At 34.2% G+C, this 19662-nt stretch overlaps 1 protein-coding gene across 1 annotated transcript in view; it reads right to left on the bottom strand.

Moving 5' to 3' along the window:
- The window catches only part of PHLPP1 (PH domain and leucine rich repeat protein phosphatase 1), a 288192-nt gene that overhangs the window by 153139 nt on the left and 115391 nt on the right, over window positions 1-19662 (bottom strand). Inside the window, exons 2-3 of the mRNA XM_023495940.2 lie at window positions 12095-12291; window positions 8437-8562 (exon numbers count right to left, since the gene is read on the bottom strand). Of these exons, the coding sequence (XP_023351708.2) occupies window positions 8437-8562; window positions 12095-12291 (323 nt within the window). The remainder of the gene's footprint in view (window positions 1-8436; window positions 8563-12094; window positions 12292-19662) is intronic.

Below are 19662 nucleotides of genomic sequence, written 5' to 3'. Positions count from 1 at the left end.
GAATATGATTTCTTCTACTATTATATATTCTTTCTTGAACTGGTAATTTATTATTATATAGTTTGAATCTCCCTGATGTTGTTTTATTTTGTTTTCCTTTTCTGGTTCTCTTTTTTTGAATTCTGCTTTTATTTTAACAAAAAAATTAAATTTAAAAAATCAATATATATTTGAATACTGTTACTTCAATGCAAACTTGGGCAAAAAAATGTGTTTAAAAATATTGTTTAGAAACTATAACCTAATGCTGTGGGAGTTACTTCTCAAGCCAGCTGCCTACATAGAGTAAGAACACTGACCTATTCAGAACAAAACTAAATACACAAACAGAAGAAATAATATGAAAAAAAAAAGATATGGTAAACAATTAAAACAATTTATTTAAACCAACTGGTGACACCAAAAGATTAGGTAGAAGAATGAACCTAAACACTAACTGTTATTATTTTCCACAGAAGTTATTACAATGAAGAGATCAAAACAGCTTAGAAACCAGCTTAACCAGAAAGTATTTTCTCTTTGCCAGTTGTAGAAATAGCCAAAAGCAATACTAACTAAGAATATGTATAAATTCATTTGTAAAATTTTACAAAGGAAGACAACTATGCTTATTTTACCTTGCATCAATTCATGTAAGACTTTCTCTGCTTCTCTGTATGCATCATATTCATAATTTCTTATAATACAGAAATACTTCATTACATTCATGTACCACAACTGGTTTAGGTATTTTCCACTCAAAGAGCATCTACTTTGTTTCTGTCTTTTGTTACCACAAAAAGCAACACTATGAATATTTTTGGTGTTTATGAAAATTTTTTTTATTAAAAAAAACAAAACAAAACAAAAAAACAAAGGTTACATTTCTGGTAAAAAGAACCTCTTATAGGTCAAAATGTATGGACATTTTAATCATTTTAACTGTCTAATTCTAAACTGAATACACATATATTTATATACATACAGACCCACATATCTACATATATATGTGTGAATATGTGTGTGTGTATATATATATATATATATATATATAAAAGCAAACATAGTATACAATTCTCTTGTAAATATATGCATTTTAGCTACATTATGTACATATATTACAAGTAAATGTGTATGTGTACATAGAGGTATAATGATACACGTGTATTATATTATACAGTGTATACATGTACAATGCATGTGTATAAATGTGTATGTGTGTGTCTATTTGCAAATTAGTAAACAAAGGGAGCACACTACCAGTTGAAGAAATCAGGAAAGACTTCAATTACAAAAAGTGCTTGAATTGCATCTTGAAGGAAGTAAGGAATTAATTCTATAAGGTGACGGTGAAAGTAGTCTGCATCCTAGGAATGGAAGACAATTCAAAGACATAAAGGAGATGAAGGACCATGTATAAGAAAAATAGAAAAGACCAGTTTGATTAAAGGAGGAATAATGCATAATAAGGATGGAAAGTTACATGGGGAATAAATTGTGAAGGGCATTAAAACCACAAAAGAGGATGATGGAGCTAAGAAGGAGCCACTGGAGTTTTACTAAGTAGAGGAATAACATGAACAGGTCTATCCTTAAGGAAAATTACTTTGGTTGTTTCACAGAATGAGCAGAAACCTGAGCAAGGGAGACCACAAGTATGAGAGTATTGCAATATTCTAGAGAAAAGAGGATGAGAGAATTTGAGAGATCGTAATGGCTGCATCAACAGAGAAAAGAGTTGTTGTGGAGGTAGAAAGGGCATGCATTTGACAAGTGAATGGTTAAAATAACTCTGTACCTAACATGTTACTATGACTCCAGAATGTAGGTATATAATACATACAGAAATGTAATCGAAACAAGCTCTCAATGGAAGTTAAATTTTAGAACACTAACATTGGTCCCATAAAACAGATTTCAATAAAATATGCTTCCTTCTCATAGTAATGAAAGGTTCACAGTGGGTTTGGGTTTAATGCCTGTGATCTCTGAGGAAGCTGAGTCTGGTGGATTACGTTCTGAGCTACAACAGAGCTAAAGAGGTTGAAAAACTGACAGTCAAAGCTTCTAGGCTGAATAACAATGGGATCAGGCCCGCTGTACTTCCAGATTAGGTGATCCAGGAGAGGACAATTCAAAAACAAAGAACATAAGGAAAAGCTCACTTCTGGGAGGCCCTATGGCATGCTGGATAGAATGATAGATTCGGAGTGGGAGGATCTGGATCCAAGTCTTCAGCTTTGCTACTTACTACCAGTGTGAGAATGGACAAGTTATTTAACTTCTCAGGATTATCAGTTTCTCATCTGTAAAAAGGAGATGGAGGTGGGAGTGGAGATGGCAAGAAGATGTAGAGGAATATAATTTCTGGTTCTGAGTGTAATCTAATCTTAATGATAAGAAAATATTTTAACTATAAATTATTTTGCTGTAAAAATAAAAGGTATCATTATGACTTTTAAAAAGGGAGGCATATTCATATTCCACAGCACTATTCACCAATCCTGGGGTATTTTTTTCAGCCTGGACTACTCCAATCCCATGTTCAGTTGACTTACCTTCACTAGAAATATATGGGAAGCCACCAAATACTAAAATAGTGAACTGAAACAGTTCATATACCTTCCTGTGTTATTAACTTCCTATCACACTAATTTATTGCCAATAATTTAATAATATATTTAATAATAATTGCTGACCATTATATAACACTATAAAGTTTGCAAAACACTTTCTCTAAAATGTCTTTCAGATGTGGAACAGGAACTTTAACCAGTAACTTTTATTTACCCATCTAGTTTCCTTTGTCACACAGAGATAGACCTCCTTAGGAGACTGTCTTGATTAGCCTATCTTTAGACAAGTATGATCAGTCACATAAAACTCTACCTGGCTCCTCTTCAATTCCTTCCCTTATTTCCTAGACCCTGTCCTTTTTCCTCCTTCTAAGATTTGGAAAGTTCTTTAACCAAGAAGCATGTTGCTTAATCATCTATGATTCTGCCCTACTTAGTTATATTTGGCAGAGCCCATGAACTATTTCATGTAATAAATGACAACCCTTTGTGACCTGTGATAAATGTCTCATGGGATTGTTTCATTCAAATCATTATCCTCTCCCACATAATATCTTGTTATTCTCTTAATTTCATATTACTTCATTTTGATAATGTTAATTTGCAAGACAGATGTTATCATCTTCATTATACAATGAAGATTGTATAATTGTGTAAGAAGGATTTCATAACTAGTAATTGATTTATAATTCAAATTCAACTCTTTCTGACAACAGTTCCCTAAGTCTCTCCTCATACATTTCTATAGCTTTCAATATTTTTCAAAACACTTTCATATTCACTGTCTCAACTGACACTCATTGCAATTTCTGAATTGGACACATTAACAGTTTGAGGATGACTTTCTGGTTCAAGGATAGTACAGTGATTTGTTTATGGCTCCACATAGCAGAAATATAGAGTTCAGCCTACAACCAATAAATCTATTTGTTCCTTTTTAAATGAATTACCACGTGAACATGTTAATTAGATTCTTAAAACATGTAGTACCACTAACATATTATGGATGAGTTCACAGATAATATTGCAATGTCTGCCCCACCAACATTCATATCTAGCCCACAAAAGAGTGAAAATATTCAGAAGGTGCTTTAATGTAATATTTTGCCAGACAATTCTCAGCATAATAAAGTAATTTCCAAAAGAGTAAATAAACAATGGCTTGTTGGGTCCTCATGTACTAGTAGTCCTTTGTAGTAATGAGTCAAATGTAGTTAAAATATTCAGGGTGGGGAGGTAGGGAGAGAGGGGGAAAATAGTACTCTACTTGCAGCTAAAACTTCTGAGAATAAACAGAAACAAAAACTTTCACTTCAAATAAAAACATTGTCTTTTTAAAATACCATGTATTTTGGCTTGATTCTTCTTTTTTCATTATCCTGAACTAAGTCTGCTTGATCCTTGAAAAATCAGAAATTTAATTTAACATTCCATACTCTGGTGTGTTTGTTTCCTTCTCCATTATACCAAAAAAAGTATTTGTTATTCAAACATTCTGGTGTTGGGGCAATCCATTTTGTGAATGTTTCTTTTCTTCTAACTGAGAAAGGAAAAGGAAAAAAGAAACCATTTCCATGGTAACTTGAACTTGGCTATATTTTACTACAACTTTAAAATACCTTTGCATATAAGGAAGTGTAATTTATAGTGGGTAGGGAAATTGGACATAGAAGACTACTTAAATTCAAAAATACTTAATTCCCACCCACCCTCAGTTCCCCAATATGAACTAGCGGGCCCTGACAACTCCCTTTGCTACACTGTACCTAATCTGCTAACTTAATGTGCAAATAAGAAATCAATCCTTCAATCCCCAAGAAATTATCTCTCAATATGGGAAATCTCCAGAAAAGGAAGAGGGCATTTTTCAATCCTGATCACTGTTCAAACAGAATAATTCTCTGGGTTTTGTTCCCTCTTTCGTTCTAGTTTATATACATGCATATATATTAGAATTTAACCTCCTTGGTCTGTTCCTTGTGACTTGCTTTCTCCTCCTTTATTAATCATGACTCTCAAAAAGTTTAAGAATTTTTTTAACTGAGGGGAAGAGAAAGACAATTTAGGATAGATACTATATTTATTCACTTATTTCCCTTGCCTCTTAACTTTGAGGAAAAAAATCTTCTATCCTTCCTCCTATGATGTCATCTAGGAAGCTCGCTTTGAATTCTAGTATCAGATAAAAGCTAAGTTTCTAAAGCCTTGGTTAGGAAAAGAAAAAAAAAATGACTCAATCTGTCTATTTGCTGAACAAAAAAATTTTTAAAAAGAGAATACTGGAAATGTGGATTGAAGATTTGGATCAGGTCTTCAGACTAGAGGAAGGGAGGGAAGCGGAAAAGGTGGATTACAAAAACTTCATTTTTAGGTTACTCTAACAGAAGTAATTCAGCGACATCATCTCTTCCTCTCCAATAAAATATCAGCATATAATAGTTTTCTCTTAATATCTATGTATAGGTCACTGAGATATTGTAACTTGAACGATTAGATTTAATAAATGTTTTCTAATGACAGTAAAAAAATCAAGGAAAAAGGAGTTTAATCCTAGAGTTACTTCTTTTGAGATGGCCATTGTCATATTTTCTTCCTTTGATTCCACAGCATCTCTCCTTTCTTTAAGTAATTAAAGGCATCTCAGAGGCCAAGGTCTCCCACTGCATCCAGGGTCATCAGATCTTCCTGATCTATGTCTGTTCCCTGGACCCAAGTGATTCTGAAAGAAAATGTAAGGCTAGAGACCTTGCACAGTCCTCCCTTATTCAAATTCAATTCACCTACATGTCATGGTATCACTTCCCTAAAGTCATGTTCTTCTTCAGGAATGAAGACCAAACATTATAATCAATCAATCAACTTGAAGGAATTAGGTCTGGAAATCAAAGCCTGAATTTCTCTATAGTTTCTATAAATTGAATAAAAGTTTAATACTTAATGCATGTGCCTATATTGTGGCTACTGGCTAGTATGTAATCTCCACCTTGTCTAAACTGAAATGGGGCAAGTACTCTAACCCTGTGGTCCCAATTCCATCCTGCCAGCCAAAATGTTTCACTAATCTGACAACCAAAATTCTCATACCATGTTTACAAGGCTTTGAAATGTTGTGTTGTTTGCACATTTGCATTCTTTGCCTCTTGTGGGATAATTTCTCTTTGAATGTAGAAGCTACCTCTTTCTATATTGCTTACACTGCGATGTAAAAGTTTTCTTGTTGCTGGCTTGGTAGTGTCACTAACATCCACCTCCTAATCAGTTTAAAAATGACAGTGGCAGAGAGAGAATTCATTAGCGCTACTTTTTTTTTTTTTAATTATAGCTTTTTATATATAAACATATGCATGGGCAATTTTTCAACATTGACCCTTGCAAAAACTTTTGTTTCAACTTTTCCCCTCCTTTCTTCCACCCCCTCCCCTAGATGGCAGGTAGTCCCATACATGTTAAATATGTTAAAATATATGTTAAATACAATATATGTGTATACATGTTTATTCAATTATCTTGCTGCACAAGAAAGATCGGATTTAGAAAGAAGGTAAAAATAACCTGAGAAGAAAAAAACAAAAATGCAAGCAAACAATAACAGAAAGAGTGGAAATGTTATGTTGTAGTCCATACTCATTTCCCAGTGTTTTTTCTTTGGGTGTAGCTGGTTCTGTTCATTACAAATCAATTGGAACTGATTTGGATCCTCTCATTGTTGAAGTAAGCCACATCCATCAGAATTGATCATCATGTAGTACTACTGTTGTTGAAGTGTATAATGATCTCCTGCTTCTGCATTAGCACTACTTTTCAAGGAAAAAAAAAATCTTGACCAGATAATTTGAAATGATATCCAATTCTTAAGTTTGTATTACACAGTGAGGGACCTTTGCTGCCTAAGGTTAGGCCTGCCAATTATGCACATATTTTCTACTTGGGACTATACTGTGTAGTAAACAACTGAACTCTGTATTTTTCATGATGTTCTCTTGCAGGAATGAACAGCACACTTTCAAGCGATTCCTTAGCTTTGGCAGACCATCAACAAAATATTCAATATTGATTATTCATTACATCAAGTGTCTAAAATATATTAAAATATCTCTGTATAGAATATAGTACTCTATAATCCAGAAAATGTTTTATGTAATATAAAATGCCAGAGTAGTAATACTACCAGTGAAAGTCAAGAGTAGCAGATTGCTAATACTACCTCAGTTTTTTGACATTTCCCACAATAAAAAGAATCTTCAGAACAATAGCTGAATAGATAGACCTATTTCACCTACTATGTCATCAACTGTATGTGTAACTCTGAAAAGTTGCATTTGGTTTTTCCCTTCCTTCATTTTTCTCACAATGAATTATTGTCTTATAAGCTTTAAAAAAATAAAAATACCACCACCACCACCAAAACTTTCTTTGCCAAGTAGAAATATTTATTAAGTGCTACTAGGCTAAGGGATTGTGCTGGTCTTGGACTCAGGAATACATGTGTCCACATCTTATCTCAAACACTTACTAGGTGTGTGAACTTGGCAAATCACTTAACTTCTCTCATCTTCAATTTCCTCATCTGTAAAATGAGTATAAGAATAGCATTTACTTCATAGATTTCATGTGAGAATTAAATGAAATAACTTATATAGATCACTGTATATACATTAAAGTACTAGGTAAATCTATTTCATCTAGGAAAAAGAGAAAAGAGTTCTAAAGCAATATGATGATGTGTACTTAGTTCATGCTTACATCTCCATAGATAGTTCCATAATAGCAAACTCCCCATGTTGAAGTTCCCTCAAATGATGCAGATCAGCAATTAATTTGCAATTTAAGGACCACAGAGTCATCTGGCAGCACTGAATGAAATCATAAAACTAAATGAGAAAAGAAAACTGCATGGGCTGCATAGAAAGGAAGTATAGCTTCCTAAGGGGGAAAAAAAAATGGAATTCTGGACAGTATTTCAAAATAACTTGCTTATTATAATCATTATTGCCTGCCCACTGCCCAGTTTGCTATTTTTCCAACTATCTAAATAACAAGTTACCATCTCATTCAGACTGTCAGAATCATAATGTGAACAGTAAATTCAAAGGGACTATAAATTCATAGGCATCCCATCCCAAAGGTGCAATTGGGATACTTAACACGTCTGACCCTACAGTGAGTTTTTATAATTGTATTTCTAAGTGTTAGGCGTGATTTTTTTAAAAAGTCTTTCACACAAAATATTTGAAGCATCTGAATAAAATTTATGATTGTTACAGAATTTTAAAAATAAATATTTTAAAACTTATAAAATGTGTATTCAAAAGAATATGACTTCATCCCAACTATGGATGATTATTTCATCTGATCAGTGATATAAAAAGGAGAGGGGAACTGGAAAGAAAATTATTTATATGGTAGAGAATTAAGGTAAGAAGGAGGAAAAGGAAACTATCAGACTGCATTTAGAATCACTCCAATAGCTAATAACAAGTCAGCCAGAATTAGAGATTTTAGAGAGGGATTTTTAAACTAGATAGTCTGGCTCAGTTTTAACCAGAGACAACCACTTGAGTCTTCTCAATCTAATTATCCTTGCTTATCTATAATATGAGGACACTAATGCCAATCTATCCATTAGGTACTTGGAAGAGTAAACTCAATCACAAACCTGGCACATATAAGGTACAAACAACAAACCTAGGCTACAGCCAATGTTTAGTTTAGAAAAAAATTCAGAATTGCTAACCACTGATAGCCTTTAAACAAATCCATGCATGTTTCTCTAGTTTGAGACTGGAAAGATAATTCAAAAGTAGGATTATAGCTAGCCACTCTGGAGACTGAAGAGAATTCTGGGGAGGTAGGGTGGTAGTAAGAAAGAGTGATTGCTTACCTTTGATACTTGTCGAAGCCACCTTAAGTACTCAGTAAAAGTATCAAAACAAATGTAATAGGTCTGGCTTTGAGGTCCAGAGGAACTGAAGGCTAAACAGTGCTGGTGCTTCTTTACTTCTTCAACCTAGGGAGAAAAAAAAAAAATGTTTGAAGGACTAGGAATAAAGGTATGATCCACAGATGGAACCTATACTCAAACAAGGAACTTAGCAAATCCACAGACATAAAGGATGGCTCCTAGCACTTTGGATGGACTCCTTCTGTGGAGCATTTTGTAGGGATATGAACAAAAGTCTCAAAACATGAGAAGGTATCCAAGATCCATCATAAAGAACAAAAAATAATTTGCAAATAATGTTTGTTAGATTGAATCAAAAAGATTTTCATTTCTCCAGTCCTGAAAATTATTCAGGTTCACAAAAAGATTTTAATTTGAAAGAATCAGGTTATTTTCCATGGAGTTTCCTTATCTCTGGTGAAATGCTCTTCCCCTTTTTTCTGCATGGAGTATTGCCTTCCTATGGCCTCCCCCTTCACATTCTAGGTATTGGGTTTCTCACTTCCTCTTAACAGGATTTTTTCTTAATGTTACACTGAGTATTTCTATATTTTCGTTATATACATGCCAAGAAGCCTTCAAACATTTTTTAAAAATTAAATAGATGGCAGAAATAAATTTAAGATCATCCTAAATTTCTACAAAGAGCAGTTAGATAGTGCAGTGGATACAGTGGCAGGTCTGGAGTCAGGAAAACCTTGGTTCAAAATCAGATCTCAGACACTTATGAGCTATATGACTCTAGCCAAGTCATTTAATATTTTTGCCTCAGTTTCCCCATTTGTCAATGAGCTAGACAAGAAAATGGCAAACCACTCTAATATCTTTGCAAGAAAACCCCATATGATTTTCACAAAGAATTCAACAAAACTGAAAAAGACAATAATAAGATTTTTACAAAATCTTAAGCTTAAAACAACTATGCTACTTATAATAATAAAATATAGGAAAAGTCAGATTTCCATTTGGGAACTTGTTAGGTAAAGAGAAAAAACATAAAAAGAAAAAAAGTAGCAAATGCTTCAAAAAGTCAAATATCTATATGCTGGAGAGAGATTGAGAATGTTCTAAGAAAAAAATGAATCTATACTGAATAAATGTTTATTACCTTATGAAACATTTACTGTCATCAGTTGACTTCAAGGTGAGATTTATTAAGCCTCATTAAGTACCTTTCAGTAGTCAAAGTAGACAAATGATGCACATCTGACCAGAGAGAAAGCCAAATGCACAATATTACCTCTTAGTGAACACAGATGGCTGTATAGAAAAGTTAGCTATCTGAAGTCATGTTTGGGGATCTTCTTTTATATGGGGAGGTAGAGCTCTCATTTTAAGCTCCACTTCAAAGTAGAGTTAAAAGAGAAATGGAAAACCACTTTTGAAAAAGTACACTGCAAAAAATACAAGTGTGGCCTCCCCTCCCTCCCAACTCAGATAAATGGCTTTTAAAAGACTAAGATTTAATCATTTCCAAAGCTTACCTAGAACAGGTCTTACAAGGTCTGCCTGAGAAAAAAAAAGGAAGTTATTAACTCCCAGTTCATTCAATTATGAAAGACCACAAAATAGTAAGCTCTAGCATACACCAAATCTGAGAACATGCATCCCTCCAAATAAGGCAACACAAACACTACTAATTGTGGTCTATACTAGCATCTAACTTTATGGCAAAGAGAAAAACTGATTCTTTTTTTTTTTTTTTTTTTAACTTGGAAGAATGAGAAACACAGAATTTAATTTTTTCTTTTAGAAATCTATGTTTCGGGGCAGCTAGGTAGAGCAGTGGATAAAGCACCAGCCCTGAAGTCAGGAGGACCCGAGTTCAAATTTGATCTCTTCCTAGCTGTGTGACCCTGGGCAAGTCACTGAACTGCCCCCCCCCCCCCAAATCTATGTTTCTACTAACATTGACCATTAGATTCACAAAAATGTATCTAAAGAGAAAGTACCTGATTTCAAGACTAGTACCACTCCAAAAACCTTTAGATACATGATTGTAAGTTGAGACATGATAGAGAGAATGGTTTTAGGAGTGAGGATGCAAACAAGCCTATACTGGTCTAATAAAGACAAATAATCTGCTTTTGAAGCTAAATTTGAATTTGGTTAGAATCAAGATCTCTAACACTAGAAAAACCAGGGTTAGAAAAAATTGCATTTTATACAAAGCAAATCTCTGAAAAAATATTAATCCCAATCACATGAAATTACCAAATAAGGAAGGAATATTTTAGACAGTGTAAAATGAGGAAGAATAACTCTTTTAAAAAACTGTTCTTGCTGCAGAAAAGATGGGCAAAAGAGAGCTCTGTGCATCCTATTCCTCCTCAAAGTGTCTAAGGAGCAGATATTTGCCAACTGAAATAACGATTACTTTGAGTAACATTTGATTTCCTTATTTTCCTTCTTCCCAACTTCCCCTACACCAGATATCAAAAAGAAAGTGCCAAAAGAAATCTCTTGCTCAATGCCTTTCACATTCCATTACAAATAATCCATTTTGACTCTTAACCTATACATCAGCACAAAGACAAATAACTTTAAATCTCACATCATTTAAACACAAAAATAAATTGATATTTAATTCAACCAAGATTGTTAAGGGTCTTGGCTAAGGATACAAAGACAAATAAAGCACTCCTTGCTTTTAATGGGCTTATTTTCGAGACGGAAGAGGAATTACTAAGCTTAAGGATTGGGGAAAAGGTTTATGACAGAAGCAGACACTTTAAGAAATCACAGAAACTAGGAAACAGAAATGAGGCAGAATAGACCAGGAAACAGCCAGAGAAAAGTGCCTAGAAATGTGTCTTCTTAGAAGAACAAAAGGAAGATAATGTAAATGGATGTTAAGGTATACCCTGGAAAAGAGTAAGTTATAAAAAGACTGATAAGATAGGAAACATCCAAGTTAAAAAGGATTGTAAAAGCCAAACGGGATTTTTATATTTGATTCTGAAGGTAATAAATAGATTTTACTGAACAGAGGATCAACCTGTCAGACTTGTACTTTATTAAGATCAATTTAACAACTGCACAGAAGATGACCTAGAGTAGGAGAGCATTAAAGCAGGCACACTCACCAGTAGGCTAATGCAGTAATCTAGGACTTCAGTAATATGCTGGCAGTATCAAAGGAGATAAGGAACTTGTATACAAGACATGTCAATGAGGTTGTAGGCAAGAGATATAGGCAAGCTAAGTGACACATAAAGCATTGGGCCTGAAGTCAGAAAAACCTGAGTTCAAATCAGTGAAACGCAACTTGATTTTTTTTTTTTTACTTTTTTTTTTAGCTTTAGCATTTAGTTCATTTGCCTAAAGCACCATACCAATGTAGCCAAATGATGCTCCTATTAAGTAAGTTAGCATCACTCACAGGCTTTAACATCAACAAGCAGGCCAAGCAATCATGCAATGATATACTACTGGTCACAAAAGAGATCAAGGGAAAAGATATAGATAGATTAACACAAATTCACCACTGTTGTTAAAGAATCAACTCAGACTAGATACTTTTTTAAAACATGGCTCAGAAATACAATCTTGGTATATTATATTACTATGAATTTTTTTTTTAAAAAGTACAACTTACTTTTCCACCAATTAGTGGGAGAACGTGCATCTTTCCAGTCAAGCTGTCTTTCACGGATGATACAATCAGGCATGTTCCACACAGAATAACTTGGCGTTTTGTCCATCGGTTCACTGGTAACTGCATTTTCCCTTTTCGCACATTGTACATTCCTGAGAGCTGAATACGTTCAGAGCCACCTGTGCTATGGGGCTTTCCTGAAACAAAAGGAAATATATTAGACTGTCAAAGATTATATTTTTTTAATTTTTCTGTAGGACAGAGAAGTTATCTGGTGATTTTTTTTTTAAGTGAAGAAATCAAGCCATTTTATGTTTGAAAGAATTTGAACAAGATGGGAGTCATGCTATTCACATAAGGGCCCTTATGTTTGCTTTACATGCACATTCTTCCAATTTTATTTTTACTTCGGGTAAGGGGAAAAAAAAAAACTTCTTTCTTAAACCTCCAAAGATGAAAAATCAGATTTTACTTTTTTTGTTGCATTTTTTCATGTTTTATACCTTTTAAGCCAAAAACTATGTTTAGAAAGAAATGCCTTTAAAAAATCTGAATCAGCAACTAAAGGTAAAATAAAATGTTACAAATTCTGAAAAGTATGGTTTTTTGGAAACCAAAGTCAAAAGATTCAGATTCAAATCCTAGATCTACAATTTATATCTGACCTTCGACAAATTATTTAATCTTTTTGAACCTCAGTTTCTTCAAAGTGTGGATATATTAAATGACCTCTGACATCCCTTCTATCCTGAAATCTATTATTTACATTCCCATAATATTTAGGATTGGGAAATAAACTTCCAACCAGAAATATAAGAATAGCATTCAATATCAGGCAATTATTTGTATTTAGCTAATGTCAATGACATTAGCAACTGATTCCCCACCACCCCAATTTATATCTTACAGATCCACTACTAATATGAGAGAAAACTGTGTAAAAGTCAACACTACTTCTTAATTATAAATAGCCCATATTTGTTCTTGGAGATGTTGTGAGGATCAAATGAATTAACACATACAAAGGCTCTGTAAATCTTAGAGCAGCAGCAGCTTCAATACCATTCAGAGGCTACCTATGGTTGGTAATACTACCATTCTAGGACTTCCCTTTTTACATGCATATGTACACAGACACTAGGAAATTAACCTGGCATAACCCCATGATTGGAAATCTCATGACATGACAGAAGGGCTGCTGTAATATCTTCATATCACAAGGTAAGCAGCACAGCCAAAAAAATCAGTCACAGCTTTTTGATATAATTCAGATCTGATTTCAAAATTCTTCCTTGACCAAGATGATAGTGATCAGATGAAAGCACTTTACTCATAACTTACACCAAACAATGTAACATATATGAAGTGCTTTGCAAACATTAAAGTACTATATAAATGGTGGTATTATTTTTCATATATTATTTTTTAGGTTTATTAAGAAATTTTCTTACAACAATCCAGTGAGAAAGGACATACAAATGTATGATATGTTTTACAGATGGGAAAATTGACTTGTAACAAGCTATCACAGCTAGGAAATACTAGGAATAGGATTTGAACTAGATCACAGGAATGAGACCTCAAGGCCAATGAGTATGACATCTTCATCTTATAGGGAGGACATCAATGCCCAGAGATTTGCCCAGAATTAAAGCTGTCAAGTATCCTAGGTGGAATCTAAACCCAAATCTTCCAGAATTTAAATCTAGTACTTTCTCCATGACACCATGTAAGACTATATCTTGACATTTTAAATATTTCAACATTTAAGCGATTGGGGAGTGATAGCAGATATCACTTCTAAGTACTGCTAGAATAGCAATATCAAGATTATACCATACCTATTACTCCTCCTTCCTCATTCAGAAGAAGACATTTACAAAATAGTTAGAAGATTGCTTTAACTAAAAATCAAAGAGCTCCCATGAAGGTGATAGAAGCTGAGATTGGAGAGAAATCAAAACATAAGATTATCAAGCCACAATTCTGTACCTGATGGATGAGGAACCAACCTAGATTGGGTAAAGTAACTTGAATGGGTGCTAGAACCCAGATTTTCTGGGATTATTAGACTAGGACCAATATACTCTGTGGCAACCAGGAGATACAATAGAGAGGAGCATCAGGCCTAGAGCAGGAAGACCTAACACTTACTAGTTGTATGACTCTAGGAAAATTACTTAATATATTTGCCTCAATTTCCTGATCTATAAAATGGCACCTGCCTTCCCAGAAATGAAATAATAATTATAAAGTGCTTATTAGCACAGAATTTGGCACAAAGTGCTCTATATAAAAGCTAGCTATTGCTATTATCATTATTATGATTTCAAGAGAAAGGAAAAGACAAAAGAATAACAATAGTTAGACATAAAAAGCACATAGTATGGAGAAGGGTGGATAAGTCAATCTTGATGTCCATTCATATATTTCCATAACCACAGATAATTAATCTAGCCTTTAAAATGGACAGGTCACCAACTTAAGGCAACACCTGGGATCTGATAGATTTACAGAAAGACATCTTAACCAATCTTAAGGCCTAAAAAGAGGCAGAGCAATTCCAAGGTTAGCTTATAAGTCTGGGTCTGTCTTATAGTTTACCTCCTGAGAAGCCAAACCCAAATCATGATTTTCAGCTCTGCCTTGAACTCTCTCTGCTGTCCTTCCTTTAGTAATTGATGTCAGACCAGGTGCCCAACACTAAATTTTGAAACAACTGATCCCTGGGGATGAGGGCAGGGAATATGAAATGCCCATATGTTTGGCATTCACCCAGGTACATCCTCCTCCAAGTCAGACCTCCTTACGCTATTATATAAGCATCTTTATTTTCTTTTCCTTCTAGCCAGCTTTTGGAACCCTTGGTTCAAAGAGGCAGTTCTAATTTTCCTTTGCTCTAAAAAACATTGGCATCAATGGTATTCTATGCCTGTCAGATTAAAGCTGGGGCTGTTATGATAACTTTCATTTCAGAAAGGTATATCAAACCCCCCCGAGTTGATAGCAATTCTTACATTATCCTAGGAGGAGACAGATGGCAGAGCAAACACTTAGGTGGAGCAGAGACTAAGATATAACCTCAACACAAAAAAATAAAAACATATTACACTGAAACTCAACTGGCAGGCGGTGGAGAGAGAACTTGATCCTGTCACAACCTGTTCAGGTATACCCAAACTGAAGTGATGAAGGTTCTCTGAGAAAGCTGTGGCAACTGAATTTTTACACAGCAACCAATATACTCAAATGTCAAGCCAACTTCTCTGTATCTTATGTAGCCAGACCTCAAAACCTCCCATTAACAAATATCTTATTCATCAAAGAAAAAGAGGTTAATTGGTTTAAAAAAAAAAAAAAAAGATCATAGAGATTCATTCCCTAAAAAGGAAAAGAAAAACATTTCAAGTTTCCTTTTCATGTAACGGCATAAGTTTTTATATCTATACACACTCCTATATACATACACAAACACAATAATCCTCCACGTCCAAGGAGACTGGAGAAAAGAAAATTTATACAAACTTTTAAAGGCAATGATCTTTGGGTTTTGCGTAAAAAATTCTGAATAAGTTTCTGAAACATGGACTACTAGGTAGTTTTCCTACCTTTCAGGAAATGAGAATATCTATTTTTTCCTCATCTATAGCAAAAAATCTCCTTCTTAGGACAAGACTACAGAAATTATGACCTCCAGAAATATGACTATTAGATTTTTATAAAAAAGAGAATGAAGGAAAATAAGAAATTGGCTGGATATCTGAATCCCTACTCATTAAACTAAAGGAAGAAATGGAGATTAGTGATTAAAAGGCAAAACAAAGCCAGTTTTTCATTGGGATTGAGGTCATAAACAAGAGATTGTCTCTCAGATTTATGTGTGTATATATGTATATGTGTGTACTTGTATGTGTGTGATGCATGTATTATATAGGGTGTCACAAAAGTTTTAGTGCTTTAATAGATTAAAGTGTACTAAGATTTTTGAACTGACCTTAATAGTACACATATACATCCAAAAACACTCCTATATACATACACAAACACAATAATCCTCCACACATCCAAGAAGACTGAAGAAAAGAAAATTTGAGAAAATTACAGAATGAAACAGATTCAAGGGGCACATTTTCCCTTCATTCTCAATATTCATACTCAAAATGAGCAGAACAATCATAGTTTAAAAGTGATTCCTTTATCTTTTAATTTAAAGGCAGTGTGATTTGATTGATAGAAAGCTTATTTTAGAATGAGAAATCTAAAATTCAAAAAGTCTAACCTCTATCCATTTGACTGGGCTAGCCTTAGGGAAACCCATGAATTTCTCAGAGCTCTCAAGCAACTCTCAGATTGTAAATTGCAGAGACAAAATTAAACTGCTTTGGTAGAGGAAGTTTCTTCCCAAAGGAGATAAGATCCACCAGGCAAAGCTCCCTATTGCCCATCTTACGTGTCTTTGAAGCTACAACTTCTGTTCAAGAAAAAGTGTGAAAACTCCTAAGTAAGAAAGAACCAATTTATAATTTTTCTTTAAACTCTGTTCTCTCAGATGCTAATTTAATTTGAGATTCCTATGGTCAGATATGAAAAGTTCAGGAAGTAGGAGAAGAAAATAAAGTCTATTTTATTTAATCACACAAATAGAATCACAGTCATATATTTACCCTATCTAAAAACAATAGGAAAAGAGTTCATTTACTTTATAACTAGGCAAATGTTCTCAACAAGTGGATAACTATGATTTTTGAACAATAAAATACCATTTTCCCCCATGCTGTTGGTCTAAATAAATGTGGATAACCTTCACAAGTCAGAGGAACATTTAAGGGCTCACCCACTTCCTCCTCCAAGAAGAAAATGAAAGCAGACAGTACATTAATATATATATATATATATATATATATATATATATATATATATTTTTTTTTTTTTTGGGGGGGGGGGGCAAGCAACCATCAACTACCTATCTGTCTAAATTCCAGATAATGTGGTTATAGGCAGAATTCCTGCTTCGGGATTAGGGGCAACAACTGAATGGCCAGATCTAATTACTCAGTGTGGGGATTACTGAGGTGGCTACATGACCTCTTGAATAGAGAATCTTGTAGTTAGGAAGATGCAAGTTGAAATACAGCCCCAGATACTTCCTAGCTATATGACCTCAAGCAAGTCACTTAAATCTCTACTAGCCTCAGTTTCCTCAAATGTTCCTCAAACAGGGATGACAATAGCACCTAATTCTCAAGTAGGTATTGTGAGGATCAAATGAGATACTAATAGTTGTAAAGTGCTTAACAGAACAGCCTGACACAAGCAAACATATAAATAACTTATCCCTTAAGTGTCATGAATGTTTAAAAAAAAAAAAAAAAATTTTCAAAAACATTTTCCAGAAATTCCTCTAAAGTATTACAACACATTTCTCTATTTAAGTAAAAGGAGTATAAAGATGAAAATATAAGCTTTCCTTTATGACTCAGGGTGATCATTACCAACATTATTGTACTATTCTATAACATAGTGATACCCTAATACCAAAAGACTCTCCAAAGCTCGGCTCTTGTAATTCTGTCTTTTTATTCATTCAATAAATAAATAAAAGTAAAAAGCCCATTGACCAAAGTTGTGAGATACAGTTTTCTTTTCCATCAACTGTTATTTTAAAATATCTCTTTAAAGATATTTAAAAAGGGAAAGGGACCTGTATGTACAAAAATGTTTGTGGCAGTCCTTTCCATAGTGGCTAGAAACTGGAAATTGAATGGATGCACATCAGTTGGAGAATGGCTGAATAAATTGTGGTATATGAATGTTATAGAATATTATTGTTCTGTAAGAAATGACCAGCAGGATGAATATAGGGAGGTTTGGAGAGACTTACATGAACTGATGCTGAGTGAAATGAGCAGAACTAGGAGATCATTATATACTTCAACAAGAGAGAATCAGGAAAATTGAGGAAGGAAAGATTATCCAGGAGGCAAGGGTGGGTCAGAAAGATCATAAATATAGAGAGATCAAGACATTGAATGAAGATGTTTTAAAAAAAAAAAAAAAGCCACCAGATTTAGGAAATTATTTCTCCCTTCCCCTCTCCAGATTCCCCCACACACACATGTATATATGTTTATGTACATAATGACTACTGTTCTATAAAAGAAAAAAAAAAGATGACAATCTTGACTCCTTAAGAAAAAGAAAAAAAAATGATGTGAGATGGAGGCTGACCCAATTTCTCTGCAAAGGTGTGAAACCACTGGTATGGAACAATGTATATATATGTAATGTTAGACCTTTTCCCAAAATTATGCTGAACTGTTTCCCTTTTAAAAATTATTTGTAATATGGCATTTCTTTTTGGGAGGGGGAAAATAGAGAGATTCAATGGGAAATGTAGATGATATAAAAACCAAAGTTAACCAACTAAAATTTATGAGGTTGGAAACCAAATTGTAAAGGGTTGAGATGCAAATGAGAGCAGAGGAAATAGAGACAATTAGTATGGTCAGCTTTTTCCTTGGAGTTTAGTTGTAAAAATGAAAATAAATACAAAAAGGTGGCTTGAGTTAAGTCACATCAATAACTTTTATAAAGCATTTACCAAAGTAAATGTCAGGATCTGTGTCAATCATTTGGGACCCATATAAAGAAAGGCAAAAACAGTCCCTGATCTCAAAAGGTTCACTGTCTAATGGGGTAAACAATATACAAATAAATAGGCATGATATATGTAATGTTCTCCTTGGTTCAGTTTTCTTGGGATCTCTGGGGGCAGCCTTCGTTTCAGTTGAGTAATCACCACAAGAGGAACCAGGAGTTAAAGTCCAAATCCTTTATTGTCTCTTTCCAAGTCTTGTCTCCTTTCCTGGGGCTCAGATAGCTTCCTCAGGGGCCTATCTCTCTCCTTAGCTTGAGCTCCTGCTGCCAGTCCTTTGTGTTCTCTGCCTCTGCCGGCTTCTTGAGGTCCTCCTGAATGTGTCTTGGTTTCTGTGGGGGAGGCAGAAGGACCACCACCACAGTCTCTGTCTTCCAGTTCCGATTCTGGCTGAGTTTGTCGGAGCTTATATGCTCTCTTATCATAGGTGTGAATCTTGTAGAACTATAGAAAGTACTGAGTACATGTACTGAGCTAGAGAACTATCAAGCACCCTGCTAAACAACCATTGTCTCTATCAATTCCACTGACTTAGCACCTTGTAAGAATCCTTTGTTGCAAGTTCAGAGTACTGGCCCATAACAGATATAAACTGGAGGAATGGTTAGGTCAAAAGAAGGATTTTTTAAGTTTGGAGAGTCATAAGCATGTCTTTTGACAGGAGGCAGTAGAAAGGGGGAGATTAAATATTTAACAGAGGGGATGATGAAGAAGATAAAGTAGAGAAGATTAAAAGAGGAAGACATCAATATATGTCTTTCATATTCAAATAATGGGATTCAAATAGTGGGAATTGACTATGGAGAAAGACTATAAAAGAAAATATGGGATGAGCTCAAGGAGTTCAGAGATATAGGGAAGGAGAAAAAGAGACAAGGTTCTCAGATTTGCTCTAGAGAGAAAGATGTTGTGT

The sequence above is a fragment of the Sarcophilus harrisii genome, chromosome 1 (assembly GCF_902635505.1).
Source record: "Sarcophilus harrisii chromosome 1, mSarHar1.11, whole genome shotgun sequence".
Classification (NCBI taxonomy): Eukaryota; Metazoa; Chordata; class Mammalia; order Dasyuromorphia; family Dasyuridae; genus Sarcophilus; species Sarcophilus harrisii.
Note: the sequence above shows the minus strand (reverse complement) of the source record. Positions and strands in the feature narration are given on the sequence as shown.